Below are 22393 nucleotides of genomic sequence, written 5' to 3' on the forward strand. Positions count from 1 at the left end.
AAACCTAAACACCAACATAGAAATGTTAAACTAGAACACCCCCTCGTGACGCCCTGACCTACCACACCATAGAGAAACAAGGGCTCTCTATGGTCAGGGCGTGACAGTATCCCCCACCCCCAAAGGTGCTGGGCCGCAAAACTTGAAACCAAATGGGAGGGTGGGGGGGGGGATGACTAGTGTCGCTGGCAGCCGGTGTGGGTCGTTTCCACCCCCACCCCCAGACCCCGGATCCGACCATGGTGCCGGGCTGAACGACATGCCTAGACTGGGCATCGGCGCTGAGGAAGGCGCTGGGCTGGTCGCCGTGTCTGGACTGGACACAGGCGCAGAGGAAGACTCCGACCTTGGAGCGGAACTGGACTCTGTGCCTGGACTGGCCACCGGCACAGAGGAAGGCTCAGACCTTGGAGCTGGACTGGACGCTGTGCCTAGATGCTCCGGACCGTTGACCGTCGCTGGAGATTCCGGACCGTGGACCGTCGCTGGAGATTCCGCACCGTGGACCGTTGCAGGAGGTTCCGCACCGTGGACCGTCGCTGGAGATTCCGCACCGTGGACCGTCGCTGGAGATTCCGCACCGTGGACCGTTGCAGGAGGTTCCGCACCGTGGACCGTCGCCGGAAGCTCTGGACTGTGAATGCGCACTGGAGGCCTTGTGTGTGGAGCCGGTACAGGTGGCACCAGACTGGTGACACGCTCTTCAGGGCGAGTGCGAGGAGGAGACACAGGACGTACCGGACTGGGGAGGCGCACTGGAGGCCTGATGCGTGGAGCCGGTACAGGTGGCACCGGACTGGTGACACGCTCTTCAGGGCGAGTGCGAGGAGGAGACACAGGACGTACCGAACTCTCTCTCTCCAACCCATTCTCTCTCCATCCCACTCTCCATCCCTCTCTCTCTCTCCATCCCACACTCTCTCTCATCCTACTCTCTCTCTCCAACCCATTCTCTCAGTAGAATGAGAGAGAGAGTAGGATGGAGAGAGAGTGTGGAATGGAGAGAGAGAGAGGGATGGTGAGAGAGAGGGATGGAGAGAGAGTAGGATGAGAGAGAAAGTAGAATGGAGCGAGAGAGAGCGATGGAGAGAGAGAATGGAATGGAGAGAGAGAATGGGATGGAGAGAGAGAATGGGTTGGAGAGAGAGAGTGATAGAGAGAGAGAATGGGATGGAGAGAGAGTGGGATGAGAGAGAGAGAGGGATGGAGAAAGAGAGAGAGAGAGCAGGATGGAGAAAGAGAGAGAGAGAGAGGGATGGAGTGGAGAGAGCTGGAGAGAGAGGGATGGAGAAAGAGAGAGAGAGAGGGAGGGAGAGAGAGTGGAGAGAGAGAGAGAGAGGGATGGAGGTCCAAGAGAGAGAGGAGAGAGAGGGATGGAGCAGAGGTGAGAGGGAGAGAGTGGAGATGAGAGAGAGAGGGATGGAGAAAGAGAGGAGAGAGAGAGCTGGGGAGAGGAGATGAGGAGTGATCCAAGAGAGGAGGGATGGAGAGAGCTGGAGCAGAGGTGAGAGAGAGTGTCCAACAGGGCTAGGAGAGAGAGCAGAGAGAGGAGGGAGTGGAGTGAGAGGAGAGAGTGGAGGGAGAGAGAGAGAGAGGGATGAGAGAGGGAGAGAGAGGTGAGGGATGGGGAGGAGAGAGAGGAGATGGAGAGCAGGAGAGAGGAGAGAGGAGAGAGAGAGAGCTGGATGGAGAGCAGGTGAGAGAGAGGGATGGCAGGGAACAGTTAGCTAGTAGAATGCAAATGCTTTGTTTAGCAGAGAAACAACAGAGAGATGATAGTAACAAATGTTCCCCTCCCTACCCCTCCATTCCCCTCCCTTCCCCTCCCTACCCCTCCCTTCCCCTCCCTACCCCTCCCTTCCCCTCCCTTCCCCTCCCTCCCAGGGCCCTTCCCTCCCTCCCCTCCCTACCCCTCCTTCCCCTCCTTCCCCTCCCTACCCCTCCCTTCCCCTCCCTACCCCTCCTTCCCCTCCCTGGGCAGCCCTCCCTACCCCTCCCTCCCCTCCCTTCCCCTCCCTACCCCTCCCTTCCCCTCCCTACCCCTCCCTTCCCCTCCCTACCCCTCCCTTCCCCTCCCTTCCCCTCCCTACCCCTCCTTCCCTAATTTTTTTACTTTCCCTACCCCCCTCCTCCCCCTCCATTCCCCTCCCTTCCCCTCCCTCAAACCTCCCTCCCCCTCCATTCCCCTCCCTTCCCCTCCCTACCCCTATAAACCTCCCTCCCCCCTCCATTTCCCTCCCCCTCCCTTCACCTCCCTCCCCCTCCATTCCCCTCCCTCCCCCTCCTTGTTTTCCCTTCCTCCCTACCCCTCCCTTCCCCTCCCTTCCCCTCCCTACCCCTCCCTTCCCCTCCTTCCCCTCCCTACCCCTCCTTCCCCTCCCTTCCCCTCCCTACCCCTCCCTTCCACTCCTTCCCCCTAACCCTACCCCCCTCCCTTCCCCTCCCTACCCCTCCCTTCCCCTCCCTACCCCTCCCTTCCCTCATTTCCCCTCCCTATACCTCTAACCTCCCCCTCCATTCCCCTCCCTCCCCCTCCATTCCCCTCCTCCCCTCCCTAGGATTTCCCTCCCTACACCTCCCTACCCCTCCCTTCCCCTCCCTACCCCTCCCTTCACCTCCCTCCCCCTCCATTCCCCTCCCTCCCCCTCCATTCCCCTCCCTCCCCCTCCCTACCCCTCCTTTCCCCTCCCTACACCTCCCTCCCCTCCATTCCCCTCCCTTCCCTCCCTACCCCTCCCTTCACCTCCCTCCCCCTCCATTCCCTCCCTCCCCTCCCTTCACCTCCCTCCCCTCCATTCCCCTCCCTCCCCTCCATTCCCCTCCCTTCCCCCCTACCCCTCCCAACAGGCCCCTCCCTTCACCTCCCCCCCTCCATTCCCCTCCCTCCCCTCCCTACCCCTCCTTTGGACACGATTCCCCCCCCTCCATTCCCCTCCCTCCCCCTCCATTCCCCTCCCTTCCCTCCCTCCCCCTCCATTCCCCTCCCTCCCCCTCCATTCCCCTCCCTCCCCCTCCCTACCCCTCCTTTCCCCTAAAGGAACACCTCCCTCCCCCTCCATTCCCCTCCCTTCCCCTCCCTACCCCTCCCTTCACCTCCCTCCCCCTCCATTCCCTCCCTCCCCCTCCCTTCACCTCCCTCCCCCTCCATTCCCTCCCTCCCCTCCATTCCCTAGAAATGTCCCCTCCCTACCCCCTCCCTACCCCTCCCTTCACCTCCCTACCCCTCCCTTCCCCTCCCTTCACCTCCCTCCCCCTCCATTCCCCTCCCTCCCCTCCCCCCCCTCCCTTCCCCTCCCTACCCCTCCCTTCCCCTCCCTTCCCCTCCCTACACCTCCCTACCCCTCCATTCCCCTCCCTCCCCCCATTTTCCTCCCTCCCCCTCCATCCCCCTCCCTTCCCCTCCCTACCCCTCCCTTCCCCTCCCTTCCCCTCCCTTCACCTCCCTACCCCTCCCTTCCCCTCCCTTCACCTCCCTACCCCTCCCCTTCACCTCCCTACCCCTCCCTTCACCTCCCTACCCCTCCCTACCCCTCCCTTCCTCCCTTACCCTCCCTACACCTCCCTACCCTCCATTCCCCTCCCTCCCCTCCATTCCCCTCCCTCCCCCTCATCCCCTCCCTTCCCCTCCCTACCCCTCCCTTCCCTCCCTTCCCCTCCCTTCACCTCCCTCCCCTCCCTTCCCCTCCCTTCACCTCCCTACCCCTCCCTTCACCTCCCTACCCCTCCCTTCACCTCCCTACCCCTCCCTACCCCCCCTGCCCTCCCCTTCCTGGAGCCCCTCCCTTCACCTCCCTTCACCTCCCTGACTCCCCCTCCCTTCCCCTCCCTACCCCAGGACCCCTCCCTTCCCCTCCCTTCACCTCCCTACCCCTCCCTACCCCCTCCCTACCCCCTTCCTACCCCTCCCTTCACCTCCCTTCACCTCCCTACCCCTCCCTACCCCTCCCTACCCCTTCCTACCCCTCCCTTCACCTCCCTTCCCCTCCCTTCACCTCCCTACCCCCCCTTCCCTACCCCTCCCTTCCCCTCCACTACCCCTCCCTCCCTCCCTTCCCCTCCCACCCCTCCTTCCCCTCCCTACCCCTGGATGGAGAGAGATGGTACCCCTCCCTTCCCCTCCCTTCCCTCCCTACCCCTCCCTTCCCCTCCCTGGACCCCTCCCTTCCCTGGGATCCCCTCCCTACCCCTCCCTTCCCCTCCCTTCCCCTCCCTACCCCTCCCTTCCCCTACCCCTCCCTTCCCCTCCCTACCCCTCCCTTCCCCTCCTTCCCCTCCCTACCCCTCCCTTCCCTACCCCTCCCTTCCCCTCCCTTCCCCTCCCTACCCCCTCCCTTCCCCTCCCTACCCCTCCCTTCCCCTCCCTTCCCCTCCCTAGAGAGGGCTTCCCCTCCTTCCCCTCCCTTCCCTCCCTACCCCTCGCTTCCCCTCCCTTGGACCCCTCCCTTCCACTCCTTTCCCCTCCCTATAGGGAGACCCCTGGAGAGAGAGAGGATGGAGATGACACCTCCCTCCCCTCCCTTCCCCTCCTTTCCCCTCCCTATACCTCCCTCCCCCTCCCTACCCCTCCTTTCCCCTCCCTACCCCTCCTTTCCCCTCCCTACACCTCCCTCCCCCTCCATTCCCCTCCCTCCCCCTCCATTCCCCTCCCTCCCCCTCCCTCCCCCTCGTTTCCCCTCCCTACACCTCCCTCCCCTCCATTCCCTCCCTCCCCCTCCCTCCCCTCGTTTCCCCTCCCTACACCTCCCTCCCCCTCCATTCCCTCCCTCCCCCTCCATTGCCCTCCCTTCCCCTCCCTACCCCTCCCTTCCCCTCCCTACCCCTCCCTTCACCTCCCTACCCCTCCATTCCCCTCCCTCCCCCTCCATTCCCCTCCCTCCCCCTCCCTACCCCTCCTTTCCCCTCCCTACACCTCCCTCCCCCTCCATTCCCTCCCTTCCCCTCCCTACACCTCCCTCCCCCTCCATTCCCCTCCCTTCCCCTCCCTACCCCTCCCTTCACCTCCCTCCCCTCCATTCCCCTCCCTCCCCCTCCCTTCACCTCCTCCCCTCCATTCCCCTCCCTCCCCCCCTCCATTCCCCTCCCTTCCCCTCCCTACCCCTCCCTTCCCCTCCCTTCCCCTCCCTACCCCTCCCTTCCCCTCCCTTCCCCTCCCTACCCCTCGCTTCCCCTCCCTTCCCCTCCCTACCCCTCCCTTCCACTCCCTTCCCCTAACCCTACCCCTCCCTTCCCCTCCCTACCCCTCCCTTCCCCTCCCTACCCCTCCCTTCCCCTCCTTCCCCTCCCTACCTCCCTCCCCCTCCATTCCCCTCCCTCCCCTCCATTCCCCTCCCTCCCCCTCCCTACCCCTCCTTTCCCCTCCCTACACCTCCCTCCCCCTCCATTCCCCTCCCTCCCCCTCCATTCCCCTCCCTTCCCCTCCCTACCCCTCCCTTCCCCTCCCTACCCCTCCCTTCACCTCCCTCCCCCTCCATTCCCCTCCCCCCCCTCCATTCCCCTCCCTCCCCCTCCCTACCCCTCCTTTCCCCTCCCTACACCTCCCTCCCCCTCCATTCCCCTCCCTTCCCCTCCCTACCCCTCCCTTCACCTCCCTCCCCTCCATTCCCTCCCTCCCCTCCCTTCACCTCCCTCCCCTCCATTCCCCTCCCTCCCCTCCATTCCCCTCCCTTCCCCTCCCTACCCCTCCCTACCCCTCCCGTCATTCCCTCCCTACCCCTCCATTCCCCTCCCTCCCCCTCCCTACCCCTCCTTCCCCTCCCTACACCTCCTCCCCCTCCATTCCCTCCCTCCCCCTCCATTCCCTCCCTTCCCTCCCTACCCCTCCCTTCCCCTCCCTACCCCTCCCTTCACCTCCCTCCCCCTCCATTCCCCTCCCTCCCCCTCCATTCCCCTCCCTCCCCCCTCCCTACCCCTCCTTTCCCCTCCCTACACCTCCCTCCCCCTCCATTCCCCTCCCTTCCCCTCCCTACCCCTCCCTTCACCTCCCTCCCCCTCCATTCCCTCCCTCCCCCTACCCCTCCCTCCCCCTCCATTCCCCTCCCTCCCCCTCCATTCCCCTCCCTTCCCCTCCCTACCCCTCCCTTCACCTCCCTACCCCTCCCTTCCCCTCCCTTCACCTCCCTCCCCCTCCATTCCCCTCCCTCCCCCTCCCTCCCCTCCTCCCCCTCCATTTTCCTCCCTCCCCTCCATCCCCCCTCCCTTCCCCTCCCTACCCCTCCCTTCCCCTCCCTTCCCCTCCCTTCACCTCCCATTCCCCTCCCTTCCCTCCCTTCACCTCCCTACCCCTCCCTTCACCTCCCTACCCCTCCCTTCACCTCCCTACCCCTCCCTTCCCCTCCCTTACCCTCCCTACACCTCCCTACCCCTCCATTCCCTCCCTCCCCCTCCATTCCCCTCCCTCCCCCTCATCCCCCTCCCTTCCCCTCCCTACCCCTCCCTTCCCTCCCTTCCCCTCCCTTCACCTCCCTACCCCTCCCTTCCCCTCCCTTCACCTCCCTACCCCTCCCTTCACCTCCCTACCCCTCCCTTCACCTCCCTACCCCTCCCTACCCCTCCCTACCCCTTCCTACCCCTCCCTTCACCTCCCTTCACCTCCCTACCCCTCCCTTCCCCTCCCTACCCCTCCCTACCCCTCCCTCCCCTCCCTTCCCTCCCTCCCCCTCCCTTCCCCTCCCTACCCCTTCCTACCCCTCCCTTCACCTCCCCACCTCCCTACCCCTCCCTCCCCTCCCTACCCCTCCCTACCCCTCCCTTCCCCTCCCTACCCCGTCCCTTCACCTCCCTACCCCTCCCTTCCCCTCCCTTCACCTCCCTTCACCTCCCTACCCCTCCCTTCCCCTCCCTACCCCTCCCTACCCCTCCCTTCCCTCCCTACCCCTCCCTTCCCCTCCCTTGCCCTCCCTACCCCTCCCTTCACCTCCCTTCACCTCCCTACCCCTCCCTTCCCCTCCCTACCCCTCCCTTCACCTCCCTTCACCTCCCTTCCCCTCCCTTACCCCTCCCTACCCCTCCCTACCCCTCCCTTCCCCTCCCTACCCCTCCCTACCCCTCCCTACCCTGTCATCAAAGTGTTGTTATTTTATGTGAGCGGTTCTATTCTCTTCTCATGTCATTGACTACAGTAGATTTGAACTATACTATAGTTTACCTTCAGAAATCACATCATTATTTAAATAAAGTCCACCTGTGTGCAATCTAAGTGTCTGATCTGTCACATGATCTCAATATATATACACCTGTTCTGAAAGGCCCCAGGGTCTGCAACACCACTCAGCAAGGGGCACCACCAAGCAAGCGGAGCCATGAAGACCAAGAAGCTCTCCAAACAGGTCAGGGACAAAGTTGTGGAGAAGTGCAGATCAGGGTTGGGTTAAAAAAAATATGTGAAACTTTGAACATCCCACGGAGCACCATTAAATCCATTATTAAAAAATTGAAAGAATATGGCACCACAACAAACCTGCAAAGAGAGGGCCACCCACCAAAACTCACGGACCAGGCAAGGAGGGCATTAATCAGAGAGGAAACAAAGAGACCAAAGATGACCCTGAAGGATCTGCAAAACTCCACAGTGGAGATTGGAGTATCTGTCCATAGGACCATTTTAAACCATACACTCCACAGAGCTGGGCTTTACGGAAGAGTGGCCCGAAAAAAAGCCATTGCTTAAAGAAAAAAATAAGCACGCACGTTTGGTGTTCGCCAAAAGGCATGTGGGAGACTCCCCAAACATATGGAAGAAGGTACTCTGTTCAGATGAGACTAAAATTGAGCTTTTTGGGCATCAAGGAAAACGCTATGTCTGGCGCTAGCCAAACCCCTCTCATCACCCCGAGAACACCATGTTTTTCATCGGCAGGGACTTGGAAACTGGTGAGAATTGAAGAAATGATGGATGGCGCTAAATACAGGGAAATACTTGAGGGAAACCAGTTTCAGTCTTCCTAAGATTTGAGACTGGGATGGGGATTCCACCTTCCAACAGGACAATGACCCTAAGCCTACTGCTAAAGCAACACTTGAGTGATTTAAGGGGAACATTTAAATGTCTTGGAATGGCCTAGTCAAAGCCCAGACCTCAAACCAATTGAGAATCTGGTGTATGACTTAAAGATTGCTGTACACCAGCAGAAACCGACTCAAATTGAAGGAGCTGGAGCAGTTTTCCTTGAAGAATGGGCATAAATCCCAGTGGCTAGATGTGCCAAGCTTATAGAGACATACCACAAGAGACTTGCAGCTGTAATTGCTGCAAAAGGTGGCTCTACAAAGTGTTGACCTTTGGGGGGGGTGAATAGTTATATTTTTGTTGTTGTCTAATTTCTTGTTTGTTTCACAATAAAAAATATTTATGCATCTTCAAATTGGTAGGCATGTTGTGTAAATCAAAAGATACAACCTCCCCCCAAAAATCTATTTTAATTCCAGGTTGTAAGGCAACCAAATAGAAAAAATTCCAAGGGGGGTGAATACTTTCACAAGCCACTGTCTGTGGTCCTGTATTACTATAGAATGAATGGACTGGAATCCTCCTCAGTGGTTTTGTACCCAGTGGATCTGCCTTCTTCTCTACCACTATGTGTTTATTTACTTTATTTGTATTGTATTTACTATTGATCCCCATTAGTCCTGTTGCCAAGGCAGCAGTTACTCTTCCTGGGGTTTATTATGGATCCCCATTAGTCCTGTTGCCAAGGCAGCAGTTACTCTTCCTGGGGTTTATTATGGATCCCCATTAGTCCTGTTGCCAAGGCAGCGGCTACTCTTCCCGGGGTTTATTATGGATCCCCATTAGTCCTGTTGCCAAGGCAGCAGCTACTCTTCCTGGGGTTTATTATGGATCCCCTTTAGTTCCTGTTGCCAAGGCAGCAGCTACTCTTCCTGGGGTTTATTATGGATCCCCATCAGTTCCTGTTGCCAAGGCAGCAGCTACTCTTCCTGGGGTTTATTATTGATCCCCATTAGTTCCTGTTGCCAAGGCAGCAGCTACTCTTCCTGGGGTTTATTATGGATCCCCATCAGTTCCTGTTGCCAAGGCAGCGCTACTCTTCCTGGGGTTTATTATTGATCCCCATTAGTTCCTGTTGCCAAGGCAGCAGCTACTCTTCCTGGGGATTATTATGGATCCCCATTAGTTCCTGTTGCCAAGGCAGCAGCTACTCTTCCTGGGGTTTATTATGGATCCTCATTAGTTCCTGTTGCCAAGGCAGCAGCTACTCTTCCTGGGGTTTATTATGGATCCCCATTAGTTCCTGCCAAGGCAACAGCTACTCTTCCTGGGGTTTATTATAGATCCCCATTAGTTCCTGCCAAGGCAGCAGCTACTCTTCCTGGGATTATTATGTATCCCCATTAGTTCCTGTTGCCAAGGCAGCAGCTACTCTTCCTGGGGTTTATTATGGATCCCCATTAGTTCCTGCCAAGGCAACAGCTACTCTTCCTGGGGTTTATTATAGATCCCCATTAGTTCCTGCCAAGGCAGCAGCTACTCTTCCTGGGGTTTATTATGGATCTCCATTAGTTCCTGTTGCCAAGGCAGCAGCTACTCTTCCTGGGGTTTATTATGGATCCCCATTAGTTCCTGTTGCCAAGGCAGCAGCTACTTTTCCTGGGGTTTATTATGGAACCCATTAGTTCCTGTTGCCAAGGCAGCAGCTACTTTTCCTGGGGTTTATTATGGATCCCCTTTAGTTCCTGTTGCCAAGGCAGCAGCTACTTTTCCTGGGGTTTATTATGGATCCCCTTTAGTTCCTGTTGCCAATGTAGCAGCTACTTTTCCTGGGGTTTATTATGGATCCCCATTAGTTCCTGTTGCCAAGGCAGCAGCTACTTTTCCTGGGGTTTATTATGGATCCCCTTTAGTTCTTGTTGCTAAGGCAGCAGCTACTCTTCTTGGGGATTATTATGGATCCCCATTAGTTCCTGTTGCCAAGGCAGCAGCTACTCTTCCTGGGGTTTATTATGGATCCCCATTAGTTCCTGTTGCCAAGGGAGCAGCTACTAGTCCTGGGGTTTATTATGGATCACCTTTAGTTCCTGTTGCCAATGCAGCAGCTACTCTTCCTGGGGGTCCAAACACATTAAGGGATCATACATAATTACACCACTCCATATCTACAATAAAACATGTAAAATACAACAATATTACAATGTACGTGTGTGTAGAGTGTGTCTTTCTTCACGGTCCCTGCTGTTCCATAAGGTGTATTTTTATCATTTTTAAACAATCGGATTCTACTTCTTGCATCAGTTACCTGATGTGGAATAGAGTTCCATGTCGTCATGTCTCTATGTAGTTCTAACATAACAGCTCCCACAAGCTTCTAATTATCCATTTATTTCAGCCATAACCATCAGTCATTTGTGTAAGTGGTGTATATTTTCAGTGGCCTATAAGCGTGCTGAAAGTCAGTTGTTCATTTGTTTACTGTGAAATAGCATTGTATCATGTCAGTTTTCCCATAAGTTTACTAAGGGTTGGCTGATTGGTCGACTGTTAAAGCAAGTCAAGAATAGAGTTCCTTGTAAAGAATGTTGAATAGTGCTTTATTATTCTTAGGTAGCAGAATGACTTCCGTCCAGGCCTGAGGGCACACACTTTCCTGTAGACTTAGATTGAAGGGATGGCAAATAGGAATGGTAATATTGTCCGCTATCATCCTCAGTAATTCTCCATTCAAGTTGTCAGACTCAGGTGGCTTGTCATTGTTGATAGACAATAATTTATTCACCTCTTCCACACTCACTTTACGGAATTCTGTCACGTTTGTCATAATGATCGGACCAAGGTGCAGTGTGGTAAGCGTACATTCTTCTTTATTATAAGAACGAACACTGAACAAACAAACAAAATAACAAAACGAACCTCGTCACACCCTGACCTAACCAAAATATAAAGAAAACAGAGATATTAAAGGTCAGAGTGTGACAAATCCAATGCTTTTTTTCATAATTTGGTCAGTTATGAATGGATGTGTAGGTTCAGAATTTGTGAAAAATGAAAAATATGTATATATTAAAGTAGTTGGCAATATCAGTGGGTTTTGTGTTGAATGAGCCATCTGATTCAATGAAGGATAGAGCTGAGTTTGCCTTTTTGTCCATAATGTAATTTCAGGTGCTCCAAAAGCTTTTTACTATCATTCTTTATATAATTTATTATACATTTATTTATACAGTTTCTTCTTTTTGTTTAGTTTAGTCACATAATTTCTCAATTAGGAGTACGTTTGACAGTCAGCTGTGTGCATCAATCCACAGGGATTTAGCTGTTGTTACAGTCATTTTCTTAATGGGTGCATGCTTATTAGTAACTGGAATAAGCAATTTCATAAATGTGTCAAGTGCACCATCTGGTTGCTCCTCATTACACACCACAGACCCACAAATATTCTTTACATCAACAGCACAGGAATCACTACAAAACCTATTGTAATGACCTCTTATACACTATATTAGGACCAGCCTTTGGAACTTTTGGTTTTCTTAGATATGGCTATTATATTGTGATCACTACATCTGATGCATGTGGATGCTGCTTTAGAGCAGATTTCTGTAGCATTAGTGTAGATGTGATCAATACATGTGGATGATTTCATTCCTGTGCTGTTTGTAAATATCCTGGTAGGTTGACTGACAACCTGAACCAGGTTGCAGGCATTGGTTACAGTTTGAAGCTTTTTCCTGAGTGGGCAGCTTGAAGAAAGCCAGTCAATATTTAAGTCACCCAGAAAATATATACCTCTCTGTTGATCTCACATACATTATCAAGCATTTCACACATGATATCCAGATACTGACTGTTAGCACTTGGTGGTCTATAGCAGCTTCCCACCAGAATGGGCTTTAGGTGAGGCAGATGAACCTGTAGCCATAGTACATTTTGAATGCGTAGCAGGACAGGAAAATCTTCCGATTCACGCACATATGGGGAGGCAGGTAGCCTAGTGGTTAGAGCATTGGACTAGTAACCGAAAAGTTGCAAGATCGAATCCCCGTGCTGACAAGGCAAAAATATGTCATTCTGCCCCTGAACAAGGCAGTTAACCCACTGTTCCCAGGCCATCATTGAAAATAAGAATTTGTTCTTAACTGACTTGCCTAGTTAAATAAAGGTATAATCAAGAGATCATCTCTACTGCCTCTGATCTGGCAGACTCACTAAACAGAGAACATCCCTGATCATCCCTACTGCCTCTGATCTGGCAGACTCACTAAACAGAGAACATCCCTGGTCATCCCTAATGCCTCTGATCTGGCAGACTCACTAAACAGAGAACATCCCTGATCATCCCTACTGCCTCTGATCTGGCAGACTCACTAAACAGAGAACATCCCTGATCATCCCTACTGCCTCTGATCTGGCAGACTCACTAAACAGAGAACATCCCTGATCATCCCTACTGCCTCTGATCTGGCAGACTCACTAAACACACAGGTTTTGTTTGTAAATGATGTCTGAATGTTGGAGTGTTCCACTGTCTATCCGTAAATGTCTATCCGAAAACTGTGCTGTCTGGTTTGCTTAATATAAGGAACGTGAAATTATTTATACTTTTATTTTGATACGTAAGTATATTTTAGCAAGTACATTTACTTTTGATACTTAAGTACATTTAAAACCAAATACTTTTCGACTTTTACTCAAGTAGTATTTTACTGGTTGACTTTTACTTTTACTTGAGTCATTTTCTATCACGGTATCTTTACTTTTACTCAAGTATGATAATTAGGTACTTTTTCTACCACTGGATTTCATGAACCTTGTTTCTTAGGCTAATATGGGCTATTTGTTTTTGTTGCGCTTTGCTTGGAGACTTATCAGAGGTAGACATGACAGTGCTATTTATATTTGATCTGATAGTGCAGGGTGAACTGCTCACATGGGGAACCTCATTTGTAAGAGATGCACAAATCTGATTAGAGACTGCTGGTGGTGACTGTAGAAAGATGTTTGGTGTAGACGTAGATTCAAAGAATCGCTGGAGAAGAGTCTATTTCAATTATTTGCAGATTTACTACTGATTATACAGTGTACGGTCTTGCATTGATTAGCATATATTTTGTGGGAGTCTTGGTTAGGGATTCCTGTGTTTATCCCAGGTTGTTATAGTTACGATTTATCTTCAGGGATTCAGCACCATTGGAGTGGACAGCGACATCATCTGCATTCTGAAGTTCAGCACCACGACCGTCTGGTACAGCGAGTCTGACGGTCGCTGTCCACTGTAATGTGGTGCTGAATTTTGGATTTCTGATTCCAACGCTGTCCACTTCAGTAGAACTGAATCTCCAATCACAGCTATTAAAGCTTAGTTTATTTGAACCCCATCGGTTATTAAAATAACTTTTTATAAAATGTATAAACTAATGAATGAATCATTTTTTCATGACCGGTGATCATCAGCATTTGAAAGTGAGATCCCATTTAGAAGATATATTCTGCTCTTACACTGTGGTAAACTTATAGGGAGGTGGAAGCTGAACTTGGCTAATGTATGCAACCTCATAGCACAGGTTCAGAATGCTGACCATGCACCCCTCTCTCTCTGTCTTTCTCTCTCTCTGTCTGTCTCTCCCTGTCTCTCTCTCTGTCTCTGGCTCTGTCTCTCTCTCTCTTTCTGTCTCTCTCTCTCTGTGTTTCTGTCTCTGTCTCTCTGTCTGTCTCTCTCTCTCTCTGTCTCTCTCTGTGTCTCTCTCTCTCTGTCTCTGTCTCTCTGTCTCTGTCTCTCTGTCTGTCTGTCTCTCTCCATCTCTCTCTCTCTCTCTCTCTCTCTCTCTCTCTGTCTGTCTGTCTGTCTGTCTGTCTGTCTGTCTGTCTGTCTGTCTGTCTGTCTGTCTGTCTGTCTGTCTGTCTGTCTGTCTGTCTGTCTGTCTGTCTGTCTGTCTGTCTGTCTGTCTGTCTGTCTGTCTGTCTGTCTGTCTGTCTGTCTGTCTGTCTGTCTGTCTGTCTGTCTGTCTCTCTCTCTCTCAATCGGTCTCTCTCTCTCTCTCTCTCTCTCTCTCAATCTGTCTCTCTCGCTCTGTCTCTGATCCATATTGGGCTGAGAGTGTATCAATCTCAGGTTACTGTAATTAAAACACAAGATTGGACTGGAATACACAACAAACACTCGTCTTGCACACAGCCTCATGAACACACACGCCACACAAATACACACACACCTCTGTGTTTTGGACAACTCCCTTTGGGTTACACATGTTCCAACCAGAATACACACATTTTAAAGGAGAGGTGTTCTTATGCATTCTAATGAGCTTAGCAGCTCTAACACCAACTAATTTTGGGGTACAACATGATCCAACAAAATAATAGAATAATAGAAAAGTAGTACATTTTCCCATTTTTGACAACGTACATTTTGTTGGCATGTAGAGATTGTTTAGACTCTCTCTCTGATTCATTATGTTCTATCCTGTCATCTCTCAGCTTCTAAGATCTCTGTAGTTCCTCCCTGTCCCTCTCTTAGCTTCTAAGATCTATGTAGTTCCTCCCTGTCCCTCTCTTAGCTTCTAAGATCTCTGTAGTTCCTCCCTGTCCCTCTCTTAGCTTCTAAGATCTCTGTAGTTCCTCCCTGTCCCTCTCTCAGCTTCTAAGATCTCTGTAGTTCCTCCCTGTCCCTCTCTTAGCTTCTAAGATCTCTGTAGTTCCTCCCTGTCCCTCTCTCAGCTTCTAAGATCTCTGTAGTTCCTCCCTGTTCCTCTTTCAGATTCTAAGATATCTGTAGTTCCTCCCTGTCCCTCTCTCAGATTCTAAGATCTCTGTAGTTCCTCCCTGTCCCTCTCTTAGCTTCTAAGATCTCTGTAGTTCCTCCCTGTCCCTCTCTCAGCTTCTACGATCTCTGTAGTTCCTCCCTGTTCCTCTCTCAGATTCTAAGATCTCTGTAGTTCCTCCCTGTCCCTCTCTCAGGTTCTAAGATCTCTGTAGTTCCTCCCTGTTCCTCTCTCAGATTCTAAGATCTCTGTAGTTCCTCCCTGTCCTCTCTTAGGTTCTAAGATCTCTGTAGTTCCTCCCTGTCCTCTCTTAGCTTCTAAGATCTCTGTAGTTCCTCCCTGTCCCTCTCTCAGCTTCTGAGATCTCTGATCTCTAAGATCTCTGTAGTTCCTCCCTGTTCCTCTCTCAGATTCTAAGATCTCTGTAGTTCCTCCCTGTCCTTCTCTCAGCTTCTAAGATCTCTGTAGTTCCTCCCTGTTCCTCTCTCAGATTCTAAGATCTCTGTAGTTCCTCCCTGTCCTCTCTTAGCTTCTAAGATCTCTGTAGTTCCTCCCTGTCCCTCTCTCAGCTTCTAAGATCTCTGTAGTTCCTGTTCCCCTCAGCTTCTAAGATCTCTGTAGTTCCTCCCTCTCTTAGCTTCTAAGATCTCTGTAGTTCCTCAGCTTCTAAGATCCTGTTCCTCCCTGTTCCTCTCTCAGCTTCTAAGATCTCTGTAGTTCCTCCCTGTCCCTCTCTTAGCTTCTAAGATCTCTGTAGTTCCTCCCTGTCCCTCTCTCAGATTCTAAGATCTCTGTAGTTCCTCCCTGTTCCTCTCTCAGATTCTAAGATCTCTGTAGTTCCTCCCTGTCCCTCTCTCAGGTTCTAAGATCTCTGTAGTTCCTCCCTGTTCCTCTCTCAGATTCTAAGATCTCTGAGTTCCTCCCTGTCCTCTCTTAGGTTCTAAGTAGTTCCTCCCTGTCCCTCTTAGCTTCTGAGATCTCTTAGTTCCTCCCTGTCCCCTCTCTTAGCTTCTAAGATCTCTGTAGTTCCTCCCTGTTCCAGATTCTAAGATCCTGTAGTTCCTCCCTGTCCTCTCTTAGCTTCTAAGATCTCTGTAGTTCCTCCCTGTCCCTCTCTCAGCTTCTAAGATCTCTGTAGTTCCTCCCTGTTCCTCTCTCAGCTTCTAAGATCTCTGTAGTTCCTCCCTGTCCCTCTCTTAGCTTCTAAGATCTCTGTAGTTCCTCCCTGTCCCTCTCTCAGATTCTAAGATCTCTGTAGTTCCTCCCTGTTCCTCTCTCAGCTTCTAAGATCTCTGTAGTTCCTCCCTGTCCCTCTCTTAGCTTCTAAGAGATCTCTAAGTAGTTCCTCCCTGTTCCTCTCTCAGATTCTAAGATCTCTGTAGTTCCTCCCTGTCCCTCTCAGGTTCTAAGATCTCTGTAGTTCCTCCCTGTTCCTCTCTCAGATTCTAAGATCTCTGTAGTTCCTCCCTGTCCTCTCTTAGGTTCTAAGATCTCTGTAGTTCCTCCCTGTCCTCTCTTAGCTTCTAAGATCTCTGTAGTTCCTCCCTGTCCCTCTCTCAGCTTCTGAGATCTCTGTAGTTCCTCCCTGTCCCTCTCTTAGCTTCTAAGATCTCTGTAGTTCCTCCCTGTTCCTCTCTCAGATTCTAAGATCTCTGTAGTTCCTCCCTGTCCCTCTCTTAGCTTCTAAGATCTCTGTAGTTCCTCCCTGTCCCTCTCTTAGCTTCTAAGATCTCTGTAGTTCCTCCCTGTCCTCTCTTAGGTTCTAAGATCTCTGTAGTTCATCCCTGTTCCTCTCTCAGGTTCTAAGATCTCTGTAGTTCCTCCCTGTCCCTCTCTTAGCTTCTAAGATCTCTGTAGTTCCTCCCTGTCCTCTCTTAGGTTCTAAGATCTCTGTAGTTCATCCCTGTTCCTCTCTCAGGTTCTAAGATCTCTGTAGTTCCTCCCTGTCCCTCTCTTAGCTTCTAAGATCTCTGTGGTTCCTCCCTGTCCCTCTCTTAGCTTCTAAGATCTCTGTGGTTCCTCCCTGTCCCTCTCTCAGGTTCTAAGATCTCTGTGGTTCCTCCCTGTCTTCTCTTATGTTCTAAAATCTTTGTGTTTCCTCTCTGTTGCTTTCTCAGCTTCTATTGTTAAAGCTCTCTCTGGGTTCTACTGGGATCTTATCATGCTGTTTCTCATGGTGGGGAACCTCATCATCATCCATGTTCTCTCCCAGGTTTAAACTCTCTGTGGTTCCTCCCTGTTCCTCTCTCTAGGTTCTACTATTAAAGCTATCTGTTCTCTCTAGGTTCTATGGTTAAAGCTCTCTGTTATCTCTAGGTCCTACTGTTAAGCTCTCTATTCTCTCTAGGTTCTACTGTTAAAGCTCTCTGTTCTCGCTCAGCTCTACTGTTAAAGCTCTTTATTCTCTCTAGGTTCTACTGGGACCTGATAATGCTGTTCCTCATGGTGGGGAACCTCATCATCATCCCTGTGGGCATCACCTTCTTCAAGGACGAGCACACTCCCCCCTGGATCGTCTTCAACGTCATATCAGACACCTTGTTCCTCATCGACCTGGTCCTCAACTTCCGGACGGGCATCGTCAAGGAGGACAACACAGAGATCATCCTGGACCCACAGACCATCAAGATCAAATATCTGAAGAGCTGGTTCATGGTGGACTTCATCTCGTCCATACCAGTAGATTACATCTTCCTCATCGTGGAGACCAGGATCGACTCAGACTTCTACAAGACGGCCCGGGCGCTGAGAATCGTGCGGTTTACGAAGATCTTGAGTTTGTTGAGGTTGCTCCGGCTGTCTAGGCTCATCAGATATATACATCAGTGGGAAGAGGTGAGTGAGACTTGGAGTAGGTAGGATGGGTAGGGAGGTAGGATGGGTAGGGGTAGGGGTAGGGAGGTAGGATGGGTAGGGGTAGGGAGGTAGGATGGGTAGGGGTAGGGAGGTAGGATGGGTAGTGGTAGGGAGGTAGGATGGGTAGGGGTAGGGAGGTAGGATGGGTAGGGGTAGGGAGGTAGGATGTAGTGAGGTAGGATGGGTATGGGTAGGGAGGTAGGATGTAGTGATGTAGGATGTAGGGAGGTAAGGAGGTAGGTGGTAGGGAGTTAGTGGGTAAGGAGGTAGGGAGATAGGATGTAGGGAGGTAGGAGGAGGTAGGAGGGGGTAGGGAGATAGGAGATAAGGAGGTAGGGAGATGGGAGGTAGGGAGGAAGGAGGGGGTAGGGAGATGAGAGGTAGGAGGAGGTAGGGCTTGGGAGGCACCAGGAGGTAGGGCTTGGGAGGCACCCGGAGGTAGGGCTTGGGAGACACCAGGAGGTACGGCTTGGGAGGCACCCGGAGGTAGGGCTTGGGAGACACCAGGAGGTACGGCTTGGGAGGCACCAGGAGGTAGGGCTTGGGAGGCACCCGGAGGTAGGGCTTGGGAGACACCAGGAGGTACGGCTTGGGAGGCACCAGGAGGTAGGGCTTGGGAGGCACCAGGAGGTAGGGCTTGGGAGGCACCAGGAGGTAGGGCTTGGAAGGCACCAGGAGGTAGGGCTTGGGTGGCACCAGGAGGTAGGGCTTGGGAGGCACCAGGAGGTAGGGCTTGAGGGCAGGATTGGGATCAATTCCATTTCAACTCAGTCAACTCTGGAAGTAAACTGACATTCCAAATTGAAGTTTACTAATTGAATGGACTGAATTGAAATAGAATTTACCCAACCCTGGACAGAAGGCATTGATCTGCTCTCTCATTCATTGTAGATTCATTGTAGAGGCTGTACGGTTTACAGTTTTTCTCAGTTGCTTTGGTGCATTTTTCACATCATCTCTAACATGTGCAAAATAATAAGTGCATTTCTCAGAACAATTTGTACAAACTGCAATATACAATAGATATGTTTCTAAAGCTAGCCAGTCACTAAAAATCCTTAGTACATCTCTCAAAAGTAAATATTCATGCCAATGATCATGTCAGTGTCATCAGAATGATAAGTCATTGAGTCATTGTTCACGAACAAGGTCGTCAAAATGTTTAAGCATGTTGTCAATGTAACTGTGTACTTTGACAGTATTACCTGATGTAAACTTAGGCCACAGTTTGGATGACAGTTACTGTATTGAAAATGCACAAGGCTGCACTTCTATGGCATATATCGATTTCAACAGTACTATTTACATATTACTGTATGTGGGTTATTGATTGAAAGAGACTGGACAACCCAAGGGGCACAAAGGAAAAAAAACTTAATTAGAAAGAAACACAGGAAACCACCCCTAAGGCACAACTTTGCCCGCAGCACTGTTGTGCTGTCTACACATCCAGACGTTCCTGTCTGTCGGCCCACATATTCTCATCCATATTACACCGGATATTTTCCCTTCCAATGCAACGTGGAAAGAATCTTTTGGAATGCCTTATCCATCCTCTGCAGGCGTCTACTGTGATGTCCTCACATGCTGCATTCATTGCAACCAGCAGGGTCACCTGTGTGTGTGGCTGACGATCGTACACCTTCCACCTCCATGCTGAAAATAACTTCTCAATTGGGTTAAGGAATGGTGAATAAGGTGGGAGGAATTCTATGAGCATCCTCGGGTGGGTCACAAACCATTGCCTTATGATGTTTGATCGATGGAAACTCACATTATCACAAATGACCACATACTTTGGCAAATCCTCCCTAAGCAGACCCCTCTCATCATCAGGGATGAGAGCCCTGTAGAGAGTCTCTAAAAAGTTGAGTAGATGCTGGGTGTTGTATGGCCCTATAAGGGGGATATGGGTTAGGACACCATGCTCCGAAATAGCAGCACACATGGTGATATTTCCTCCCCGTTGGCCTGGCAAATCCACAGTAGCTGTGAACGATGATATTCCGACCCCGCCTTCTGCATTTGGTCAGGTTGAAGCCTCATCCACGTATACAAAGTTGTGAGAGGGTTCACTTGATTCCAACTCCATTATACGCTATATCCCAGAACACACAGTTGAATTTGTTTCGGTAAGGAAGAGTGACATAAAATGTACATATATTGCATGTTCCTTCCACAGCAATGGAAATGTGTGCAGTTTATGCTTACTGTACTATGTATCACTATAAAATGTTGCTGTAAAGTAGTTACATAGATATATGTTTTACCTGTACATACTGGTATCGTAGCTCCTTAACTCTGTCCTCATTCCTTTGGAATGGTACACGGTACAGCTGTTTCATACTCATCTGGTTTCTATGCAGCACCCTGTCGATGGTTGAGATGCGAACCGTATGGATGATTTCAAAGACATTGTTGTCTTCTATAATGGTCCTTTGTATTTCCCTGAGTCTCATGGCATTGTTTGCTAGGACCATGTGGTGCAAATTAGCCTCCTCCTGTTGAGGTGTGAAAAGGCGTCCTCTGCCACCGGTTTGAGGTAATCTTGCAGTCCTATGTGGGGAAAGATGCAGTGATGCAACGCACACTTTCACATAGACAAAAACTATGTGAACACACATTATACTGTAAAACATACAGGTGGGTGCATGTAAGGTGCAGTATGTATCTGTATAGAGTATATTTCTGTATGCTGTGAAATACAAGTGAACTACTGTAATATGAAGCATTGTAGGAAGTATACAGTATACTGCTTATATACAGTAACAGTGTACTGTACATTGGTGGACATACCTGTTCTCTCTTCGAAACGTTTGAACTATTGAGGACACGGTTGATCTCCCAATATTCGGCTGCACCCGGGCTGCACCTGCCTCATCCATTGTAAGGCCATGATTGACAACATGGTCTACAATAGTGGCCCTTCTGTCATCAGATATGCGCCCATGTCCTCTTCTGCCTCTTCCTCTGTTTTGCCTTCCACCACGCATCCTTGCTCCTCTTCTTCCTCCTCTTGGCTGTTGACCCTGTTCGTTTCCTGGTCCATCCATTATTGGAAAATTGCAACTCTGTGTTGTGGTCTGTCTATATATTCTTGCCAATTGATTCTTCATGAGATGCAACTTTGAGCAATTTAGACAACTGGTTGATTGTTGGTTGAACTAACACTTTACATTCCTTCATGAGTGAGGGTCAATTTCACCTGCACGATTAATCAATTCAGGTTTTTGTACAAAAGGTCTAATAGAAATGTGTAAAACTATGCTTGACAGTTTATGACAAATAGGTCAACAATTTTGCATGTAATGGCTTATGCAAGGAACTAATTCCTAGATGTTTTGAGGGGTAAGACTATTCAACAGAGAACCATCTACTATATTTTGATCAACATGACATGAGCAATTGATAATGTGGAAAAAAGCTGACACTTGTACATTATCAATTGCAATTTGTTCAAAGGAATAAGAAATTGCTTTAAAGATGTGCACAAGTGACTAGATGATTTGGAATTTGTACAAGTAGTATCAAGAATTGCACTTTTGATCTAAGAAATGCACCAAAGCGACTGAGAAAAACTGTAATATGATGAACCCCAGTCATAGTAACCACTTAACCATAGACCTACTGTAGTTTCAATGTGCTGCTTCACAATTTCAATTATATATATGTTACTGGTTCAGATATGACAAATGACTGGTTCAGATATGACAAATGACTGGTTCAGATATGACAAATGACTGGTTCAGATATGACAAATGACTGGTTCAGATATGACAAATGACTGGTTCAGATATGACAAATGACTGGTTCAGATATGACAAATGACTGGTTCAGATATGAAGTATTTTGATATAGTTTAGATTCTCTGTGTGTGACATTTGCACAAAGTGCTGACTTTAGTAATTGAGGTGTAATTGACGAAGCATCCCGTAACTCCTTCCCCTAACTCCATCACCTAACTCCATCCCCTAACTCCATCCCCTAACTCCATCACCTAACTCCATCCCTTAACTCCATCACCTAACTCCATCACCTAACTCCATCACCTAACTACATCACCTAACTACATCCTGTAACTCATCCCCTAACTCCATCACCTAACTACATCACCTAACTACATCCTGTAACTCATCCCCTAACTCCATCACCTAACTCCATCCCTTAACTCCATCACCTAACTACATCACCTAACTACATCCCGTAACTCCATCACCTAACTACATCCCGTAACTCCATCCTGTAACTCCATCCCCTAACTCCATCCTGTAACTCCATCCTGTAACTCCATCCCCTAACTCCATCCCCTAACTCCATCACCTAACTACATCCTGTAACTCCATCCTGTAACTCCATCCCCTAACTCCATCCTGTAACTCCATCCTGTAACTCCATCCCCTAACTCCATCCCGTAACTCCATCCTGTAACTCCATCCCATAACTCCATCACCTAACTACATCCCTTAACTCATCCTGTAACTCCTTCCCCTAACTCCATCCTGTAACTCCATCCTGTAACTCCATCCTGTAACTCCATCACCTAACTACATCCCTTAACTCCATCCTGTAACTCCATCACCTAACTACACCCCGTAACTCCATCCCCTAACTCCATCACCTAACTACACCCCATAACTCCATCCCCTAACTACTTCCCCTAACTACATCACCTACCTACATCCCGTAACTCCATCCCCTAACTACATCCCTTAACTCCATCCTGTAACTCCATCACCTAACTACACCCCGTAACTCCATCCCCTAACTCCATCACCTAACTACACCCCATAACTCCATCCCCTAACTACTTCCCCTAACTACATCACCT

At 50.5% G+C, this 22393-nt stretch overlaps 1 protein-coding gene across 1 annotated transcript; it reads left to right on the forward strand.

Moving 5' to 3' along the window:
* The first annotated feature begins 172 nt into the window (after positions 1-172).
* On the forward strand, positions 173-17568 carry LOC121838705 (potassium/sodium hyperpolarization-activated cyclic nucleotide-gated channel 4-like). The gene is made up of 3 exons (XM_042327664.1): positions 173-427; positions 13126-13193; positions 17121-17568. Exons 1-3 carry the CDS (start codon positions 173-175, stop codon positions 17566-17568), a joined length of 771 nt encoding a protein of 256 aa, XP_042183598.1.
* The last annotated feature ends 4825 nt before the right edge of the window (positions 17569-22393 follow it).

The sequence above is a fragment of the Oncorhynchus tshawytscha genome, linkage group LG01, assembly GCF_018296145.1.
Source record: "Oncorhynchus tshawytscha isolate Ot180627B linkage group LG01, Otsh_v2.0, whole genome shotgun sequence".
NCBI classification, from domain to species: Eukaryota; Metazoa; Chordata; class Actinopteri; order Salmoniformes; family Salmonidae; genus Oncorhynchus; species Oncorhynchus tshawytscha.

What these genes read in the sequence shown, in the direction of transcription:
- LOC121838705 (XM_042327664.1), top strand. Translation starts at nt 173, where the DNA reads ATGACTAGTGTCGCTGGCAGCCGGTGTGGGTCGTTTCCACCCCCACCC. An exon ending in TTGGAGCTGGACTGGACGCT is followed by an intron (nt 428 to 13,125) that starts GTGCCTAGATGC and finishes ATTTATCTTCAG; the next exon opens with GGATTCAGCACCATTGGAGT. An exon ending in TTCAGCACCACGACCGTCTG is followed by an intron (nt 13,194 to 17,120) that starts GTACAGCGAGTC and finishes TATTCTCTCTAG; the next exon opens with GTTCTACTGGGACCTGATAA.